This window comes from Acomys russatus, chromosome 22 (assembly GCF_903995435.1).
Source record: "Acomys russatus chromosome 22, mAcoRus1.1, whole genome shotgun sequence".
Lineage (NCBI taxonomy): Eukaryota > Metazoa > Chordata > Mammalia > Rodentia > Muridae > Acomys > Acomys russatus.
The window spans coordinates 40,366,966-40,388,959 of NC_067158.1; the positions used below are offsets into that span (position 1 = coordinate 40,366,966).

Consider the following 21,994-nt stretch of genomic DNA (forward strand, 5'->3'; position numbering starts at 1 on the left):
CAGGCAGGCAGGCCTCAGTAACCAGCATTCCAATGCTAGTGTCAATGTGGCTGCTGAGTCAACTTGTAGCTATGTACTCCCAATCTCTCAGGGTCGTGTCCTGGAAACTTGGTGTTTCCAGACTATGAGTGTGAGTTGGCACAGCAGCCACAGCCTCACTCCTAGCATGTGGCTTCCTGTCTTGAAATGTCATCTTCTACTTCCACACATACTCCTAACGCGATGCCATTACCACAAGGCCTTCATCATAGGCCAAGATAACACAGAAACATGAGCTTAAGACAGAACCCAAATCTGTGAACTAGTAACTATATCTCTTTTATCTCCAGGGTTTCTCAGCTTTGCATATTTTGTTTTAGCAGAAACAGTAAAACAAATAGGCCACAGATTTTTAACTAAGTTGGAAATGAAATCACCTGGCATTCATTCCTGATATTCAGAGCCTGTCCTTTGCAGGGATGCCCTAACAACGCACCAGACAAAAACGGAAGCAAAGCCAGAGGCCACGTCATAAAGTGCTGAAATCTAGAGACTGGAGCTACGGAAGAGTAAATGCTTGGTGGATATTCTTTTAAGATACATTTTGAAGATTGTATTTCCATGGATTAAAATGCTTTCTTCTAGTGACAAAAGCATGCATATTGTAGAAATTTTTAGACATTTAAAGAAAAAGGTTGTTTTAAAAAATAAGTCCCTTCATTTCAATCACTGTTTAAATGATTATAATTCCTTCCTGTGTCAGAAAAGTAAAACATATACATGCAAAAAAAGTATATACCAATACCAATGGTTCATTAAAGACTTTAAAATATTTACTTCATTTATCTAACACAACAATTCTGTTGTCAGCAATAGTATATAGAAATCAAAATCAAATATATGCAAAGATATATATATATATAAGAAAATTAGTTACTGCTATTTATGGAGTGAGAAATTATTAAGAAGCTAAAAATACAGCAAGAAGAAAACTGTTACATTACAGCCATAGCTACACAATGCACCAGCGGACTCTACGTTACACTGAGAAGTAAGCTTGCATTAGGTCAACTTTCAGAAAGTTATCTTTAGGAACATGATGGCATTTTTTCAAAACAGAATACAGGAAAAAGCGCAGAAGTTAAGCATTAGGCTCCCAACACTCTCAGTCCCTGAGTAACATGGAGGGAGTATGCATGCAGTTTGTTCTCTTTCAGTTTTTTCCTCCTAGTCAAAGTCTTAATTTTCATTCCGAGAACATAGCTGGCTTGTAAAGCAACAATACTATTAATAATAAAGAGAAAGGGAGAAAGACAAGATCATTCATTTCATGTTCACCATGTGTCACTTTCAGTCCCTGTGGTGCACTTCGGTGCACGTTTAACATTCTGTATACAGCAATCATACTATTTCTCTCATGTCTGCAGAAACTTCCAAAAGTCATGATTTTCAACATCTGCATGCTACATTATTGAATGGAAATGCCGAAAGTCATTAAACTATTTGCCTATAATTACGAACTTCAGCAAGTGTTTATACATAAAGTGATCAATTCTGTTGAATTAACTCTAAGCTAGAGAATACGTAGATATAACTGTACCAGTCCTTTATGTACTGACACATACTACTGAACTATAGTTCACAGTCCATAGTGCGCCGCCAGGAGAGTGACTTAGTGGCAGGACACTTGCCTAGCTTGTGGAAGGCTGAGCTTGATCCCAACACAGCAAAACATAGACTACAACCAGCAACCAAAGGCTAGTAATGTAGTTCATTCCTATCAGTAAACAGTGTGAGAGCATCTTGAGACTGTTCTATTCTCAGTGAGCTCCCCATCTGCCTACTGAAGACCACAGGGACACTGCAGGACTCTGAACTGTTTTTCATGAAGCAAGCTGCTCAGATCCAGCAAGCAGCTACCCTAGAGGCCAAAGGAAGAACTGTTTTCTAATTTGGCTAGCCTAACCAATGGTTTACATAGAGTATTACTGAATTCTTCAAGATGAATTGCCGCGCAGAGATTCTGTCAAAAGAACTTCAGAGTCTGTCAAGGAAAACACGGTAGCAACTCAAACCACAAGAAACACTTGTCAGTTCCGTTTCGCCCTTACCGCAAGTCAAGAGCTCCTGCTTCACCCCCGTGACTGGCTGGGCCTGCAGGGACTTAGGATAAACACACCTGGTGTCCCGCACAGTGATGTTCCTCTCCTTTACCCAGCGGTGCATCCACAGTATGTTACAGTCACACAGAAGGTACTCGGTCTGAAATTCTCTGCAACACACAGGTTAGGACAGCAGTGAATGGAACCCCAGAGCCACGTGCTCTGTACTGGGTCCTCTCTGATCTAACAGTGGACCTTTATGTTGGAAAGCACAAGGTGTGGATGGGGAACCGGTCTGCTACAGCCCCTTTGTGGTGCCCTGTCTGTCACAGTGCTGGATCCCACCAATGCCTCCCATCATCCTGGGGCTGCTTCTTATCAAAGCTGACATAAAAGTAACAGAACGAAACACGATTTGGAGGTTGTCTTTCGTATCCCTCTTCTGTACAAACCTCCAGACCCTGGGGCCCTGGAAGATGTACGCCACCCTGGCAAGCCTTTCCCTTTTACTATGAAGCACAGGATAACGATTTGGAATCTTGAAGCCTTCCCAGATTTTACTGCTATGTTCTTGGCCTAAATGCTGCCACTTCTACTGTTGATTTTGGCAATAAAATAGCAACATAAAGGAACATAGGACTACTCTGTGTTTATATTCTGGACACTTCGCCAGATTGTAACTCTTCCATGGTGGGGACTGGGTGACTCTAAACAGAATGTAAGAATAAAAATACTTTAGAGTCAATATGAACAAAAACAGAGGCTGTGAATTAACAGAAAACTTTAATTTTGCCTGCATTCTTACAAAAAAGGAAGACTGGGTTATCAGCCCATTAATGTGAACACTCCTCTCACTAAGCAGTGACTGTCCCTGGGATGCACAGTATGATAAGTCTACCTGATAAAACTAACTGAGGAGAGTGCCCCTATCAACATGGCATACCTAACAGAAGGGAAAACGCATCAGTATTAACTCAACACTATGGAACATAAGCCTCAAAATAAACCAACAAAGAACATAGATACGCATGTTTCTAATTCAATATGTTAGCACATGGGGTCATCTCATAGTTTTAGTCAAAAATAAAAACAAAAGTAGGAGAGAGGAAAGATAAAATACAGCAAAGAAGATAATAAAGTTTTAAATATTTTCAAAAGCATGATTCGATGTATTTCTAATTCATAAGTAAAAACACTGCCAGTATCTTCCATTTCCTTGGTGAAATCCTTTCTCAGATTCCTCCAACTGTGGTTCCAAGGTCAGCTTATCCTTTGCCATCTTATTTCAAGTCAAGGAAAGCCTGGGGGTGGGGCTTGGTGCCGAGCACTCGCCTGGCACATGCAAGGGCCTAGGTCTAATTCCCAGCATGGGCGGGGGCGGTCGACATACACTGAACAGAGGCATCTGGTAAAGAAGAGCTCCCTGGAAAATGGCACAACCCAGGAAGTTACACACAATGAAGATGTGACGGACAATTTAACTGTGCTTCTAGGTTGAAAAAGAGTGATGATTATCTGGGAATATCGGTAATTTTCAAACACGACGACTCCTTTGCAACCTATGCTCTAAAGGAGCAAAGTAACCCATATAACTACAGAGAACTGTGAGAATGTGACCTCACGCTGAGGACTTCTCAATAAACACCGTGAGCACTACCAGGAACAAGCTCGGAATTTAATGTGGAGCAGAAATTATGGGACAGAATTAAATCCTTAAAGTATAAAGTAGTTTTAGAATGAATTTCCCAAAAGGAGCATTGGGCTATACTTTAGGCATTTAATTAGGCAACAGTAAAAATTTCTGGATCTGAAAATGAAGCCATGAGAAACAACTGCCACTGATTACTTCACTCTGACTACAATCGGGAGGGACACATACTGAGGAGACGACCACCTCAGTTCGAAACGTCTCAGAGTTCCCTCGTGAGCTTCAGGCCAGACATTGGCTCCCGGAAAAGCCTGATTTTTGCATATTTGCAACACATTTCTCATGAACTCTTTTACTCTCCATAGCCACTGTGTGCTTATCTTCCAATTTTCAAATATAAATTAAATACAAATGAAGAATTCTTACTTACAAAGACCTCAATGAGCCAAGATAATCAAACGTTCCTTGAGACAGCGAAGTAAACAGATTCCCTGAAAGGTTTCTAGGGGGAATAGGAAACAGGGTCACTTTTTAAAAATATTTAGCTCCACATCACTTTAATTATCTGATACCATTCCAAATGTCTTAAGATCGAAACAAAATATAACAAAGGAATTAACGAAAGCTGCTTGAATTCCTAAAGAGGGGGTGTATGAACAGGGTTGTGCGAATACCTCCATGAGCCGAGAGAGCAGCAATCTCCACCTTACACAATGCACTAGGCAAAAGGCTTAAAACACCTTAGTGCGAGGAAGAGTCTTCAGCCGTATCGGGAAAACCTAAAAGATTCCTAATGGATTGACCCACTAAGAATAGCTGCTCACGTGTTCACTTGGGATCTTTCAGGAAAAGAACAACAACAACAAAAAATATCACCTAGCAAGGTGGAGTGAAAATGTGCGCCATATTAAGCCCTGCAACTGGGAGGGCTCAGGGCCAACAAGGCAACTCTGGCCTCGAACAAGTTCTGTAACCTCTCTTGCCCCACCCCCATCCAAGCGCAATACTGCGTAAGCCCTTCAGCATGTTGTATGGTTAAACTAAACAGTGTTAGTGCTGTTGTGTCAAATGGGCCAGGTGATACACCAAGAGGACTGGACTAAAGCATCTTCCATGCCATATCACATGCTCAGGAGCTACAGTGAAGAGGTGGCGTGTCTTGTCTGGAGGAGTACTTCTGGCAGGTAAAGGGGTAGGGGTAGAAAATGTTTGTTTAACCTTTGTTATACATACACATATATATGCATATATATATATACACACACACACACATATATATATATATATTTCCATACACAGAAAAAGATCTTACTTAAAGTTTTGACACATTAAGGATATAGCACACAGATAAAAAGCACAATATGATATTGACTTGTAGTGCTGTAATCAACAACATTAAATATCCTTTTATCATTATTAAAGAAGAAAAAAAAAGAAAATAGGTACTCAGTATACAATGGTGGTGAAGTGTTTAGGATAGATAGCACACCATCAGAGTGTTTCTAACATTAAATTAGTATAGAGGTTTCTAGACCTCATTTAAACACCACCAAGATCTGTTCTGCGTACCAAGGACCCTCCAAGAAGGGGAGGGAGAACAGAACACAGAAAGACACAGGACAGAGGCCTGAGGGTTGTGAATGGGCCTAGCTCTCCTCTGAGGCATGGGCTGAACCCTTCAGTGTGGGAGGGAATGCCAGCTGTGGAGAGAGGATGGGGGGGGGGTGTCAGCTCCTCCTGCCACACCTGCAGCAAGGGGTTCCTGCTATCACACACTCACAATGACTCCCAGTGACAGCAGAGGACTGGCGTGGAAAAACTGAAATCCAGAATGCTCTGAGATACCACGACTAGACCACTGAAAATTGTGTACCGTGAGACTTGTGTTTCATGAAACAGAGGGTTTAAAATGTTGTCAGATCCTCTCCAGGCTCTGAGTATGGGGTGACTATGAATGAAAAAAAGGATTTCACGTTTACCTTTGGGTCGTACTTGCTAAGTACCTCCTTGGACATATGAGCTCTCCTCCAGTCTGACACACCCCGGCCCTAAGCATGTGTAGGAAGGGGTTCTATTCTGAGGACGCCACATCTCATGACCCACTTGGAGGCTTCCTGTCCCCATGGCCTCTGCAAGGCCTACAGTTACTATTTCACTATTAAATATGCCGCTGACATTCAGAAACTCTTCGGCACCTACCGGTTCAAATATCTTACATTTTAATGGGGGCAGAAAAGGTACTTACAGCCGAACCAGATTGGTGAGTCCTCGAAATATGTCTGCGTTCAGGCATCCTATTCGGTTGTTTGTCAGGTCCCTAACGGAAGGAGGTGGAATCTCTTTATTTGGTCTGACAGACTCAATAGTCAAGCACATTAAGCCCCTTGCTTTTCTGCGTCCTCCCTCAAGTGATATACAAACAGCACTCCAGGACATGGTTCTTACTTTACCTTACTTCTGGCACACAGAGACAAGATGCTATTTAATTATATTTTAACCATTTTCTCTACAAAATTATTCAAGATTAAAAACCAGAGTAGTAAAACAAGACTCGCTCTATCTTACTAGGAGCTAGAACTTCTGAGACGCCCTGCAGTCAGTCAAGGTGGGGGGCTGGAGAACTCAGCCCAATCATCAAATCCCATTAGCAACATGACTCTTGTAACTCTGTCCTTTAGCGACTCAGGTGTACTGACTATCATAAAGAGAGGGAAACACTAAATTAGCTTTTTCTTTACAATTCTGTTCTTTCCTCTCAAGCCAAAGGACATTTAGCAGCATCTGAGTAACAGCCCAATTATTCTGCCAGTCCACCTTAATGTCTAACAACTCCGAGCACCTGCCACCTCCTAAATAGTTTCTTCTCATTGATCTATAAAGTGCCCTCCTTTTTATTTATGCATAAGTATTAACTATTACTATTAATTATTATTATTGGATGGGAATACACATGAGCTCAAGTGTCACGGCATGCACGTGAAGGCTGGGAAGCAGCTTTTCAGAGTCAGTTCTCTCCTTCCACCCTGTGTTCCAGTCACTAATGTCAATAAGGCTTGAGAGACAGGTGCTTTTGCCTGTGGAGGCCTCTCACTGGTGGAATTCTAGCTGGTACGTTATGGCCTCCTTCCTCCCTTACTTCAACCCTGAAACAAGGGATGCACTAGGCTTACTTTTAACCAAACTACTTAGGAGGGCAACTTCAAACCTTCACCTGGAATGGCATGTCTTTCATCTTTGTTCATCAGTGGAATTGACTAACTGGGAGGGGTGGGGGGGGAAGACAGGGGACTGACAGGGGGACTGACAGGGGGACTGACAGGACACCCTACCATGAGACATTCTTTTTTTATCAGTTGTTATGTTGAATATTCGTGGAGAAATTTTTTTATATTTATTTATTTCACTTTGCATAAACATCTCTAAACTAAAACTCAAAAATACTTCTGCATTTCCTTCAGTTTCCACATTACTTCTGACAGAGAGAAGCAGACCTTTGTCCCACTCGGAGGTGCACTGTAGACTGGGAGGAGAGGACTTACAGTGCCCATTTCCAAACAGAAGCTGCTGAATCCCAAACTGTGTGCCTGGTCCCAGCAGAAAACACACATGCAGACTGTAAGTTCTAAGAAGAGAGCCTTTGACCTGGGTACCTCCTCAGTGAGTTTTTCCCCTTAGGTATTTCAAAAGCCACCCTGAGTTATCTGGGCAGAACAGGATGCTTTAGCTCTGGTTTCCCTCTGTTACGGCTAAAGTAACCTTAAGCCACACAAAGCTTGCTCTTGCGCTTGTATTACTCAAGCTCCTTAGAATATTAAAGCCAAGCATTTAATCGTGTGGGATTTTTTTTAAAGTCGATTTTCCTTTTATTTCTAGGTTTTACTGTTTAAGAAAATGAGGTATCATCTTGTGGGCTGTTGCTTGAACAAGTGTGCCTTGGTCCTATTCATTATCCTACCTCACTTCTGAGCTTTCGCTGATGTAATTACCACTGACTCTTTGGGAAAGAACTTCATTATAGCTATACCTACTGAAATGGGACTTAGGTATTGATAATGAGTTTTCATTTGGATTGAGAATCAGCTTAAACTCGTTGATAAAGCAAAAAAGAAAGTGCGTGGGTTTGAGTTTCAACTACTCCTAGTAGTTTATCTTTCAAAAGCTACTTAATCTTCCCGACTCCAATTATCTATAACTTAAGACAAAACCGTGGACACTGACAAAACACTTTGTGTGGCCTTTGAGATGAATGACTTAAAGCCTTGCAGGAAATCGAGTCTGGGTCTATAAAAACGAGCAAGCATTAACTACTAACTAAGCGGCTATCTTTCCATCCCACTGAGTCTCCACGTAGGAACCCTTCAGCTTGCAAGCTGTACGCCATAAGCTCAATTACAAGTCAGCTGTTTGGAATTAAGAATGTATTTTCTGGCAGGAAGAACACTGTAAATGGCAATTACCTTCCAGGGCGGGAGCATCAGAAGAGCACTTACTGTGCAGCGCAATGCAATGCAAACAGGCTAAGGCACAGCCTAGCCCAATTACCAGTAATTAAGTTAAACACTACTGAACAGGATTATTAAACTTTTAGACTACGGTACTTGAGACATTATTTAGGATAAGGAACTAAATCCAAAAAACCTAAAGTTTTTGGAGGCGCCTTCAAAACACTGTCAGGAAACTGTCCTTGCCCGACAGTTAAGATGCTCTCAGCGTGGAGGTGTTATTAATGTCTCGCCTACCCAAGCAGCTGTGAAGACAGTGGCGGCCCACAGAGGGGACAGATACCTTGTGATGATAGTAGGAGGAAGAAGTTGGAGAGCAAAGCACGGAACGTAAGCATCACTTACTGCGAGGGATCATTAAAACAACCTTGGCCCCAGCTCCTGAGTTTCTGGCAGGGCGGGGCTTTATCATTAATTCTTCATTTCCCTCACTGTGTGAAGACTCAGTGCCCCTGCTTCCTGCTGCTTCTCTCCAAATATTGTCACTCCCTCCTGAAGAGGCTCAGTAAGCCAGCGTCCCAAGTCACTGTCTGACAGCCATTCACTCCTCACTCTTTGCCCACTGGATAGGACATGCGTAGGAAGAGATTTAATATTCTCTCGGCAGTCTGTCTTTTTCCATGTAAGTCCAGACCAAGAAATTGGGAGGCCTGTCCGCCCCCTTTACACTCTCGCGCACAGAGCACTGAGTCTGGAGAAGCAGGGGGGAATAAGGAGCAAGCACTCAGCAAACGCCTTTACAAAGGCCAGTGTGTGGGGCTGTCTATGGGGTTTCAGTTCAGTCACATTTCAAATGTGAGAAACTGTGGCGGGAGATTAGCGTTCGCTGTAATAAAGCCAATTCTTTAGGCTTTGAAGTAAAAACACACAAGGAAATGGCAGGCCGTTACATCATTAATAGAAAGCACGAATTCCTGTAATTCAAAAGAAGTACAGTTTGACTGGCGTCCTGGCTTGTGGATTATCTCCACAGTAGTTATGGCTGACATGATAATGAAGTTTGTTAGTGTAAGAGAGGCACCCCAAGCATACTGATGGAGCACTTGACTCCTGTCTGTTTTGTCAGGGACCTGGCCAAATGGGCCTCTTTTATCATGTTGGAATTTACTGGTAGCTACAAAAGGAATGGTTCAGATTCACAAGCAAGCAATTCAAAACTCACAGTCTCTTCAGTGAAGACAGTCCCCAAAAGGCACCTGGGGCTATCCTGCTGATAAGGTTGTTCCGGAGGTCCCTGTGAAAGGTAAAGTAAGAGTTAGTTAAATGGTTACTGCTTCATCAAATACTTCAGCATACTACACTTACCTACCACAGGCAGAACCACCAGTATGAGAGAAAAACCACACCAAAGCAGGCTAGGACAAGAGCTCCCCAGCAATGAATGTCAAAGTGTGAATTCAAATTTCAGACACCTGACCTCAAAACTGTTTGCTTCATATACAAAAGCAGGTATCATGAATGATACAAGATCCAAATAATATTCAAAGTTCAACCAGTTCCAAACAGCTCTATTATTTCTTTTATTCTCTCCTTTTTGCCATTTTTATGTATTTGTGGTATGCATTGTTTGTGAGCATGTTTGTATACAGGGGGTACGTGTGCGTGTTGCTGCCTGGGCAAGTGCATGTGTGCATGCATGTGTGAGCTTAAGGTTGGTGTCAGGAAGCATCCTCAATAACACTTCCCCCTTTCTCATTAAGGAAGGCTCTCTTAATCAAACCTGGAGCTTGTTGATGGTCTTGCTAGTCAGCTTACTCTGGGGATCTCCCGTCTCAGCCTCCTCAGACTGGAATGACAGGCAGGTTGCCATGTCTACCAGGCATTTATATGGACTGTGTTCTAGGTGATGCACACTCTGGTCCTCACTCTGGCAAAGCTAGCACTATCCAACTTTCCAGGAACACACACCCATTATGTCTATTAATTTCTTCCTTATCATCTTATACTTTGGTTCCTAAGAATACTAGTGGTTGTGCTTACCATAAACAAATATTACATTGAATTCTTCCAAAAAAAAGTATCTTCAAAATATATACTCTGAAATTCATGTGATTTGTTTTTTGTTTAATATTTTTCCCTCCCAGGATTCTATAGTGATGTTCTCCATAAAGTGAGGTTATAAATAAACACACCATAAATCACAACACATAGCCCAGAGCAAAAGCACAGGAGACCTGTATCTCCTGTTAGGTTATTCTCCTTCTCAAGCACTCAGACATTTCCGACCCAGTGTTCAAGCACAGCAGGACAGCGGTGAGGGTCACAATCATTTCCCGCTACCCACGAGAGGGTCAGGCTTCTGAAGACAGCCCATTCAAGTGTGAGCTAGACTTCTGCAGAAAGACCAGCTCATCCATCAATCTCCTAGTAGCACATTCCTTCCAGGAGGTGGCCCAGCCAGGTGCCCTAAGCAAGCATGTGTGTCAGGACCAACCTCAAAGCCCTGTCCACTGAGCCAGTGTCCTCTAAGCCTTGTCCACTGAGCCAATGCCCTCTGCTCGCTGGACAGATGCCAACAAACAAACTGAAACCTTTAAGCTTCTCCTCTCCAAGTCTGTCTCTAATGGTGGCGATCTTGTCCCTACACAGTCACTCTTTGGTCTCCTGTGCCATTTCTCCTCTTCACACATGGCTTGGCATTATTATGTACCAAAGGCCAAACAACATAGCCAGGCAGGAGAATGCTCACCAAGCCGGAACGTCAGGTAACCCAGCATTCCAGAGCCCCTTCCAGTCCAGCTGGGATTTGAAAGGCTATCCTGGAAGCAGATCCTGGCCTTTGACAATACCTGTTCCTACAACATGGAGGTGGCCTGCATCACGGGTACCTGAGAACTGTGGCTCTACCAAGGACAATCAACCCCATTCTCATGAACTCTATCTTTAAGGCTTAGACACAGTCTCCCGGCAGCCTTCTGAAGCCCACTGCAGCTCAGAAATCACAGCAATCCCTGTCTATTTTCCTTCAAAAGAGACTCCAAAGAACGAGTCTCAAGGAGCTGAGCAGAGTCTTGGGTTATCTCCCATCCCATCTGAGACGAGATTGCCATCCCAACTAATGAAACCTAACAGCGGTGCAGTTTAACTCATGCATGCTTTTCAATCTTCCTATTTTTCCCTCTAAAAGCTTATTCTAACACCAGCTCAGCAAAGCCACACCACTACAGGGGTGGCTTTCTGGAAAGGTTTCCTGGAAAACTGCAAACTCACATTCTGGTGAGGCAGGTCTCCATTCACCTGTGGCAGCAGTCATTCACTTACCGTGAGCCAACATTCCTGATGTGTCCCTATCAGGGTGACTTCCTCCCACTCTGCCCATGCAGCTAATAAGAGGAACCACAAACACCACAGACCACTCCAGCTTCCCTGTCATGAATCCTGTCCGCGCCGTGGCCTCCTCTGAGTTTTGGCACACTTCCTTGAGTGTTATGATTTGAAAATGACATGTCCCTCCCCTTCTCCCCCCTGCCTGGGCCCAACAGGCTCATGTATCAAACTCTTTGTGTCTAGTAGGTAGTGCTACTTTTGGGGGTGGTAAAAACTCTGGGAAGTGAAGCCTCACTGGTGGAAGTAGCTCACTAGGAAAAGGTCTTTGACTGTGAATAGCTCAACACCAGCCCTTCCTCCTCCTCCTCTGCTTCCCATGTGCCATGATGTGGGCTGCTTCTGTATACCCACCCAATTTTCATTTGGACTGAAAAGGAGGGAAGTCAGTCTTTCCTCTTCATAAGCCCTCATGCACAAAGACGAAGAAAATGTGGTCCAGTTCTTGATGTCAGCACTTAAGCACATGTTTCGTGCAGTAGGAATTTATTAAAAGAACTAAATAAATTTCCACCTAGAGCAATTGAAAAATTGCTAACCGAACATGCCATGAAGTTGGTCATCATTAAATCAAGGTGCTGGAGGTAATATTCTTTCAACCTGACTGGATGTTTGAAAATGAAGTTGAAAAATAAATTATTGTATATGATAATGGTGTCTCGGGTCACCCAGGTCTTGTTCAAGGCCCACGGCATTATTTCAGAGCAGACTTTAACACAGTTTGCACGTGTACCCTATCTCTTCAGCTATTCCCCACTATAAGTGATCTTCCTGAGCAGAATCTTGATCATGGCTCTGTAAAAAGTTCCCAACAGTCAAAGAAAGAGGAAGAGAGAGAGGGAGGGAGGGAGGGAGGGAGGGAGGGGGAGAGAGAGAGAGAGAGGAGAGAGAGAGAGGCGAGAGGAGGAGAGAGAGAGAGAGAGAGAGAGAGAGAGAGAGAGAGAGAGAAAGGTAAAGTCTTAAAAGAAACCGCAAGGACTCCTGAGACCCTGGCCTTGTTGACCTTTCCCATGACGACTTCCTTCACTTTCCCACATTCAAGTCTTCCCCCATCTTCATTTACTGCGGTCATATCTTGTGATGTGTCTAGAAAGGACCATTTTCATGCTTGGCATGTCATCAGTGGCAGAAAGTCACTGGTTTCTATCCTCAAAATCAAGTCCCTAAGAGCATGGTCTACTGTGCTGTAGGGAAATGACATACTCCATCTACAGAGGGTAGGTGCACATGTAGACACGTGGGTGGGACAATGAACCAAAGCTGAGAGACAACGCTGCATTAATCACCTTTCACTGTAGCAATATCAGTCAACTGTGGGAAACCACAAAAGCACCCAGTCCTTCAGCAAGCCAGACAGTTTAAAGAACATGGCATCTCACATAATGCTATTAACACTTCTCAGGGACAACAGTGTCATGACGTCTGTCACTGACAACCAAGTGGCATTTCCAATGTGTACATGAGGCACGGGCATATTCCACCATGGACAGGTACTCAACTGTTAATCGTTATTAGAAGGTGAGTAAAGTAAACTGTTGATGGGAGATAACATGGTCCTCCTGATTTTTCAGTATATGCAAGCTTTCAGAATTATATGATTTTTGTCCTAACTTTTCTAACAGGAGGTACCTAAGTCAGCAGCCTTAACTTTCTAGATCCTATCACCTGACTCTCTAAATGACCACCAATGTCTGCCTCAAAAAGTTTGAGAGTAAACAATTGCTGTTTTTCATTTATTTTGAATAAACTAAAAAACAAAGCAAAAAACTCTGCAAATATAAATATACAATGTCAGCCCTATTTTTTTTTTAAGCATAAGCTTCCTCTCTCAGATTTTAAACAGCTTCAACAAGAGAAACTGATTTCACTACAGCAGTTCATAAATCTGTGGTCAGTGATAAACTGTGTGTGTTTCTACAAAATACCTCCCATGAATAACTGAGCACTGTAATCTGATTTAAAGATACATGTTTTCTTTAATAAAGAATTCTTGACATATTATATAATATTTAATAATAGCCATATTAATCAGATACTGCCATAGGATATTTATAGTCAGACTCCCTCATTTAATATTTCTCTCCCCAACAATGCAAAGCATGTCTAGTACACAGCCATCCAACTTTAGGATGTAGTGCTAAATCAGAATGCATTATGTCATAAAATCTACCTGAGAAGAAGCACGGACCTGTTAATACAAAACTGAAGGCCTGTTTTCAGAGCCTGGTCTTAATGTGGAATGTCCTCACATCGGACACTTGGTTTCCAGCTAGTGGCACTGTTCTAGGAGGTTATAGAACCCCTAGGGTGGGGGGCATGCCTGGGAAAGATGTGGTATTTAGGGCTGGCCTTTTAAAGTTATAGCCAGCCTACTTCAGGTGGGAACACTCCACTTTCCTGTCATCATCACCATGTGACCGACCAGGGATGGGCTCACAGAGATCCCAGCAGCTGCTCCAGACTCCCAGCCTGCCCAGGCTTCCATGACTGCCCTGCCTTAGCGAACTGTATCCCCTGGAACTGTAATCAAAACCAAATCTCTCCATCATCTTCCAGGCAGCACCAGAGAAGTCACTGTGGTGGTGAGACTGAGGCCTAGTTATCTGAACACTCACTCGCCAGGAGGTGGTATTATTTGGGAAGGTCTAGGCGGTACAGCCTTGCTGAGGAAGCATGACACCAAAGGAGTGATTTGAGAGCAAAAGCCCCACCGCCTGCCAGATTGTTTTCTCTGTCTCATGCTCATGGTTGCAGATGGGAGCTTCAGTTTCCTCCTTCAGCTGCTAAACCTGCTTCTTGCTGCCAAGATTCTCAGCCATGATGGACTCTTATCCATAGGGAAGCAAACACCTAAATAAGCTCTTCTGTAGGTGGCCTTGGTCATAGTGTTTTATCACGGCAACAGAAAAGCTACCAGTATGCTTGGGAAAAGCACTGACTTCTTTAGGAAAGGAATGAGATGTCTTTAAATGCAAGCATCACAACTGTCACCTCAGCTGGGTGTGGCAGCGCTCACCTGTCGTCCCAGCACTCAGGAGGCAAGAGGTTCTTTTTAAGTTCAAGGCCAGGACTACATACTGAGTCCCTGTCTCAAATAACAGCCAACATAGTAACAAACGTAGTAATAATAAAATAGCAAATAAATAAATAACCAGCATCTCACATTAAAAGAAACGGAGAAGCAGAACAGATGTGGCTGGCTCCATACACCTCTCAGAGCTACCATTCTCCGCAATGGAAGCAACACAGTCCTCGCCCATGATGTGGTATCCCAGGTGCCCAAATCCCCCTGGGCGCAACCAAGAGAAGAACAAAGGATAAGATACTGTGCTCTTGTATCTCTCCTTAGAAACTAAGAACTCTTTCTCCAAAGGTCTTCATCTGTTAGGAGCCAAAGAGACTCTGTCATCAGCTGAAAAGAGATGCCGAGTTAGTTACCCGAGTGGACCCAGCACAGCACAGAAGGCTGATTTAACAACTGGACAAGAGGCACACTGGTCAGCAGGAAACCCAAGAGTCGATCTTGTGAATAAGCCTTTTTTTTTTTTTTCTCACAAAATCCTGGTGTCATTTTGGAATTCAGGTATAAAAGGCCAAAAACATTTAGTGTATCTTAACATCGCCCACAGTGGCAACTTAATTTATTTCAACTATGTATAGGGATTTACTATCAACAAAAGGCATGAAATATGATCAAAGGAAAAGCAAGTTAAAAACTACATGGATGAAAGGATAACTCACAGCGCAGCACAGAGTATCAGCCACTCTGGCCACATTGTTTATGGGGGGCATAAGCAACCACATGAAGCCAAGCGTCTCTATACAACAGGTACCACTGATAAACCACAGTGCCTGCATCCTTTCCTCTGACTGCATGCATCACTTCAGTTACCAGCTCAGCATATACTAGATGCCCAGCACGGTGCTGCAAGCCAGGGTGCTGGCCAACAACACTGTTCAGAAAAGAAGAATATGCCTGATGGGAAGATGTTGCCTTCTCCGTCCTAATGTCCAGTGCTGCGTGGGTTTAACAGTGTCTCTCTACAGCTTAGAGTCGCTCCTGATCCCATTCTCTGGTGACCTGGTCCCACTCAGCAGGACAGGTTACTTCGTTCCTCCTGACAGTGAGGAAATTCCTTCGCTTAAGTGGCAGGCACATCTCCACTCAACCAAACTGATCCAAATACCCATTCCTGAAACAGTAGTTTCAGCACAGACAGGCTGTAAGCAGCATCCTCTAGACTCAGACTGTGAGGACCACGGCAGGAATATGTCATTAGAAACAGAAAGAAAAAAAAACTGTACATACGAAGTCCTGAAGTGCCAGGAAGGCCTTTATGCATTATATGTTTCTGTGTAGTGTGTTCCTGAATATTCACATGCTTTGTACATGTATGCAGAAAGTATGCATTCACTTATATAAATGCACCGTTATATAGTATATGGATATCAAAAGTATATATATACATATAACCTAACTTAAAGACATGCAGTTAAATATACAAAGACACAGAACTCCAGGCGGTATATGCTTAAGCAACTCTCCAGAACCCTAGGCTATCAAGTGCTGGCGGAGTGTGATCGCAGAAGCCCCTGGATGGATGCTGAAGGGAGAGCTGCGCAGAGAAGGTCAGACGTCAAGAGGAGAAAAGAGAACGAAGAAAACTCAGGTTAGACTGTACTTCACAGAAATGTGCCTATATGATGTGGATCCCGTAAGACTTTGAAGTTTTACTGTAGATGTACATATACCAGGTCAATTTTAAACAGGAACATTGACACAGCATTCAGAACACAAGTGAACAGCATATCCATTCCCTAATATCCACCTAAAATGAATGCCTGTAATACATCAGCTCATGAGAAAACTCCAAGTAAAACATATTACTATACTCCAAGAAAACACCAGTGTACCTAAGCAGTTCCCCCCTCCCATATAGTTACATTCTGTTTTACTTATAAAACATATCATTTTAGAATACACATCTTCAAACCATCATGTATGCTAAGCCAGGGAGTGGTCAGCAGACTGTGGTCCATGGCTTGTTTAGTAAAGAGCTTTTTTGTAGGTGATGAGCACGAATTCCTTCATTACCACTGGGCCGCCATGATGTGCACATCATCAGTACGCACTGGCTCCTTACTGTCTAGATTCCTGAGCGCTCCACACAGAGTGCAGTCATGTGACCACACATGAAGCCCACAAGGTTGAGCTGGGATGACTACCTGGCTCTTCCCAGAAAGCAGTCTGACCTCTGATTACATATCAGCTTCTCTTTCAAAGGGCACTTCCTGAACTTTTGCATAATACAAAGTTTTGGGGGAAGTCTTTTTTTTAATTGTTGGGAGGTCCACTGTCAGGTTTACTTTCATTATATAAAATAAGGAAAAAATGAGAGAATACTCACAATCTTTCGAGGAGACTTAGCCCAGAAAATGAACCATTCTTTAGCTCAGATATCTTGTTGTTGCTCAGAATCCTAAAAACAACAAGAAAAAAAAATTATATATAACTTGTCTAGCATACACCATCAGTATCAAAGTAAGTGGGATTCTCAGAAATCATAAACCAGGATTTTTAGGCAGTTTAGAATAGTGTAGTTTCTTTCCCAAAAAAGCAACCACATCTTGTCCTATCTTAAATCATTCTTGTCATATTTAAATGAAAATGTAAAAAACAAATGAGAAAAATCTGGGTGTGGTGGCACACACTTTTAATCTCAGCACTCAGGGAGGCAGAGGCAAGGGGATGACTTTGAGTTCAAGGCCAGTGTGACCTACAAAACAAGTCTAGGACAGCCAAGGCTACAAGAGAAACCCTACCTCAAAAGAACAATGAAAACAAAAACAAACAGACCCGAGCTATTGATAGGTTCAATATAGGGTAAAATTGGTCACCATGTGAATTCACTCAGCCAACTTAGACATTTAAATACCCACGTTACAACTAGAAACTTAATAGAAGACATGACATCTGAATCAAAAACCTAATGACCCAATGAAGAAACACATTATAGATACCACGTTGATAATGCTGGACCTTACCTAAGTTTAACAATATGCAAATGTACTCTGTGTGTGTGTGTGTGTGTGTGTGTATGTAGATGCTTGCTCTGCCTTAGCACTCACCGACAGGCACAGTTGACAATGCTGGACCTTACCTGAAGTTTAACAATATGCAAATATATACTCTCTGTGTGTGTGCATGCCTGCTTGGCCCTAGCACTCACCGACAGGCACCGTGATCATGGTCTACCTCACATGAGGAGAATGTTCACTAAATAACAAACCAAACACCTGCTTTCCAAGAGCCACAGGTGGTATGGTGCCCCCAGACAGAACTCCACCCTACACACACACAAAGACTGCATGTGTTTTATGCTCCTTCCTTGCTACGGACTAAAATTTTCCATGGTGTTAAACACCTGAATGTCAACAGTTTCCAGAAACGAGGAGAAAATGCTAAAGGACCTGACTCTTGAGCGTGGGAACATGAAGGGGAGGGAACATGAAGGGGAGGGAAAATCAGAAACCTGAGGCAAGAACTAAGCGAAAAGCCAGGTACCATGAGCAAACGGCAGCCAGATTTTGAAGACTTTATTTTTTCTTGTGATTACATGTCTATGTGTATGCACCATATATGTGCAGGGGCCCTCAGAGGCCAGGAGAGGGACTCAGCTATCATGGAGTTCACAGGCACATGTAAGCCACGCTGGTGCTGGGAACCAAGCCCAGGCCCTACAAACTGTGGAGCCAGAGATCAGCTCCGTCAGCCAGATTTGGAACCCAAAGGATGTCTGCTCCACCCTCACTCTTCAACATGCAACCAAGTTAGTCAAGAGCCACGCAACTGCCATTTAGGACAGAAAACTGCATCACACCTGATGTTGCCTCTCGGGAGCAGCCTTTGCAACAGGCTAAAAGGTCGTTACATGGAGACACAAAGACTAACAGGGCAATGCTGCAAGGCAAGATTGTAGGTGCACACCTTCTTAATAAAACAAGTAAAAAAAAAAAAAAAAAAGCCAGCTGCCATCTTGCAGTCATTTGGTATAAGTCAGATTTGTAAAAGAAAGGAAAGAAGAAAGGGAGAGAAGGGGGTAGGGAGAGAGAACGGAGACGCCCCCTCTTGCTAAATCTAGCAGAGTAGCTACTATGATGTGCTTAAGAGTCAACCCTGGCCCCCTCAGGCCCCAGCTCAGCCACTTTTAAGTTACTCTGATCTCCATGTCAGACCGGCTCCTGCAAGACTTCCCTTACTCATAAGATGCGAAGAATAAGAACCGCCTCATAAACACTAACAGGAAATTTTAAAAGGCATGTCACACCCAGGGAGCAGCCATTAAGATACAGGATTTGTTTTCCAGATTCTGAAGGAACCGTCCTCCCTCGGTTCAGTATCTGTGCAGCCAAAGTGTACCTTGCAATCAAAGTTTCTCAGTAAGTAGAATTCTGTCCTGCTCCAAGGTAACACTGAAGCAAAAGTAAAGCCAAAACAACAGGAAGGAGAACACAAAGTGCAAAACCATTCTGACTAAAACACAATAGCGTCTTCTTCAATGAAAATGACAACACTCTTAAAAAGAAAGATATTTGGTTCAGGCATGGGGAAACTGATCATGCATACGGCCCCAGTGTCACTGTGTCAGCAGGCTTCTCCAGCAGCCAGGAAGTACAGGGCAAGAGCCCCGGGCCTCATCACTCTGAACAGCCAGGGCCTGAGCTCACAGTCACCAAACACAACACCACACAAAGTGAGTCCTGACCCTGACACCGTGATCTCAACACGATGCTTAGCAGACAAATGCTTGGGAACACCAAAGGGCCAAGATCTGAGCACAAACACAAGCCAACAATGCAAGTTTACACGTAGAGTAAAGCTGCTCCCTGCGGGGAAAGGATATGATCACATCAATTAAAGAGCAAACTACAAAATCACTACCACAGCCAGAAAAGAATCTGTACACAGAGAAAAACAACGGACAAAAATGGAAGTCCTGGAAGGCATGAATGGTTACCTTGGTGATGGCGTTCCCTTCTCTGACTATGTATAACTCAGGTTGTAAGTTCTAAAACATCTTACTTTTGGGGTGCCCCTGGTAGGAAACATGTGAATCTTAAAATTTTTTTTTGCTTTAAATTGAGTTAACTTTGAGTACATGTATACAGTCAGAGGTAAAAGCTAAAAATGCTTACTGATGTGGGATTCCAGAGCCCAGTTAGTTAGTTTAGATGAAAGAATGCTCATACAGCGACTCATGTCACTTTAACATGCACCAAAAGAAGTAGAGAGAACAGACATGTTTAGAGCCCAGGTATTACCAGGGCTCTGTCAGCCACTTCAGAGAATAGCCTTCGGCATCCTTAAGACTAAAAAGAAGTATATTATAACAGAATGATTCCCAAGATCCCTCCCAGTTTTAATTTTCCACACTGATTCATGTTCTAATAGGCAAAGCTGCTAAGTTTGACAATGGCTAAGAACATGTAAGCATTAATCCAGACATGGCGGGGGGGGGGGGGGGGCGGGAGAGGGGAAACCCAGACATCAAGGGGGGGAAATACACACCCTACCCAGCTCAGTGATTTAACATGCCATTTCTGAGTGAAGAATAAAACCCAGACATGGAAGAAACTCGCACACAACTGGTGGGCACTGACTGAATGGCTCTGCCTGTGATTTGGTACAGCTTCAGCAATGGGATTGTCATTTCCTCAGTCATAAAGGCTTTACTGCAATAAATGATAGGTTTTATTGAGGAAAGTAAAAAGGAAGACATTCCATCACACTTAAAAAGTTATAACTGTAACCTTAAAATATAGTTTACAACCTCAAGTTAATATATTCCGTCTACACATTACTGGATGTGTTTAAAGATTTTTGTGCAGGAAAACAGGATCGGAAAGAATAAATCTATTCCACAGACAGCTTTTATGCTCAATTTTGAAACAGGGAGTTGTGGAACCAGCAGGTACTTAACATCATATATCATGATGAACCTAAAACACATTCATAATCAATATTTTTGCTGACACGTTTGAAATTTCAAACTTGGCCAGAGTTATCGAGCTTACATAGACCCATTTCTGTCCTGTACTAATGATCTGAACAGAACAGGATCTATAGACAACACGTAGAACGCTATTTTGGGCTCCCACCTCTTCAATTGGAAGAGCCTGATAACATACTATCATTTCACCCAGGACCAAGTTAGTGTGATATATCATCAACACTCAGGTATAAAAAAAAGAACAAGGCTTAAACGCAGACAGGTTTTTAAAAATCCGGAGCAAATGGACTAATGTGGATTGGACGTCCTCAGCTGCTTGCTACCGAATGGCTCAGAAGCCGAGAGCTGACAACAGAAAGCACTCCCTTAGCGGCTTCCTTTCTGAAAGGACTTGAACATATACTTGGAGAGCACTATGTACTCGGCTCACCCTCAGGAATGTAATTTGGGGTGCTGACTGCTGGAGGAGGAATCGACGTGAGCAATCCAATGAGGTTAGAGAAGCAGACTGTTGTGGGGAAGCAGGGGGTTGTGATGCTTGGTTTCAACTGTCACTTGACCCAGCCTAAAATCACCTGAGAGAGCCTCAGTGAGGGTCCTAGTTAGGGTTTCTATTGCTGTGAAGAGATACCGTGACAGGAAAACAGTCACTGGGTTTAGCTTACAGTGTCAAAGGCTAGTCCCTTTTTGTCATGGAGGGAAGCATGGCAGTGTGCAGGCAGACATGGTGCTGGAGAAGGAGCTGAGACAGGCAGATAGCAGGAGTGAAGTGAAACACACTTCCTCCAATAAGGCCACACCTACTCCAACAAGACCTCACCTCCTGAGAGTGCCACTCACTATAAGCCTGCATTTTCTTTCAAACCACCACAGAGATCATCTATGGTTAGGTTGGTCTGTCCCATGTCTGGAGGGGTGTTTCTAAGTTGACTGATGTGAAAAGGCCCAGCCTACTGTGGGCTGTATCATTCCCTAGGCTGAGCATCCTTACCTGAGTGAGTGGGTAAATCAAGCTGAACACAGGCAAGTTCTTGGCTACGGATGTGCTATGGCTAGCTGTTTGAAGCTCCTGCCTTGCCTTCCCTGTGATGATGGAATGTACCCTGAAAGTGCACACTGCAGTAAGCCCCTTTCTCTGACAAGTTGCTTTTTCCCAGGCTGTGTCATCACAGTACCAGAAATGAAACTAGGACAGGTGGAATGGACGGACGATGTCTACCCAGTAGCCCGAAGGAACCCCACCTAGGACCAGGCCACTGGTAGATTTATACAGATAGAACTAAGGATCTAGACATAAAGCCATTCTGGGTTACAACAGGCCAGGTACAGTGAGAGGTGTCGATAGACGGGAAAATGCAGAGGGGGCCACAGGAAGATGAAAGCAGAGTGCAGCACAGAGAAGCCCTAACAGAAAAACTGGCAAAGACT

General features: G+C 43.4%; 1 protein-coding gene across 2 annotated transcripts in view; it reads right to left on the reverse strand.

The window, feature by feature from the left end:
• Positions 1-21,994, reverse strand: part of Adgra3 (adhesion G protein-coupled receptor A3) — a 101,785-nt gene that overhangs the window by 50,950 nt on the left and 28,841 nt on the right. The window contains exons 2-6 of one of the 2 annotated variants that reach the window (XM_051165391.1): positions 16,964-17,035; positions 9,394-9,465; positions 5,975-6,046; positions 4,160-4,231; positions 2,091-2,251 (exon numbers count right to left, since the gene is read on the reverse strand). In XM_051165391.1, the coding sequence (XP_051021348.1) occupies positions 2,091-2,251; positions 4,160-4,231; positions 5,975-6,046; positions 9,394-9,465; positions 16,964-17,035 (449 nt within the window). Of the gene's footprint in view, positions 1-2,090; positions 2,252-4,159; positions 4,232-5,602; positions 5,857-5,974; positions 6,047-9,393; positions 9,466-16,963; positions 17,036-21,994 lie in introns of those variants that run through there. The other variant, XM_051165392.1, reaches the window with a different exon arrangement.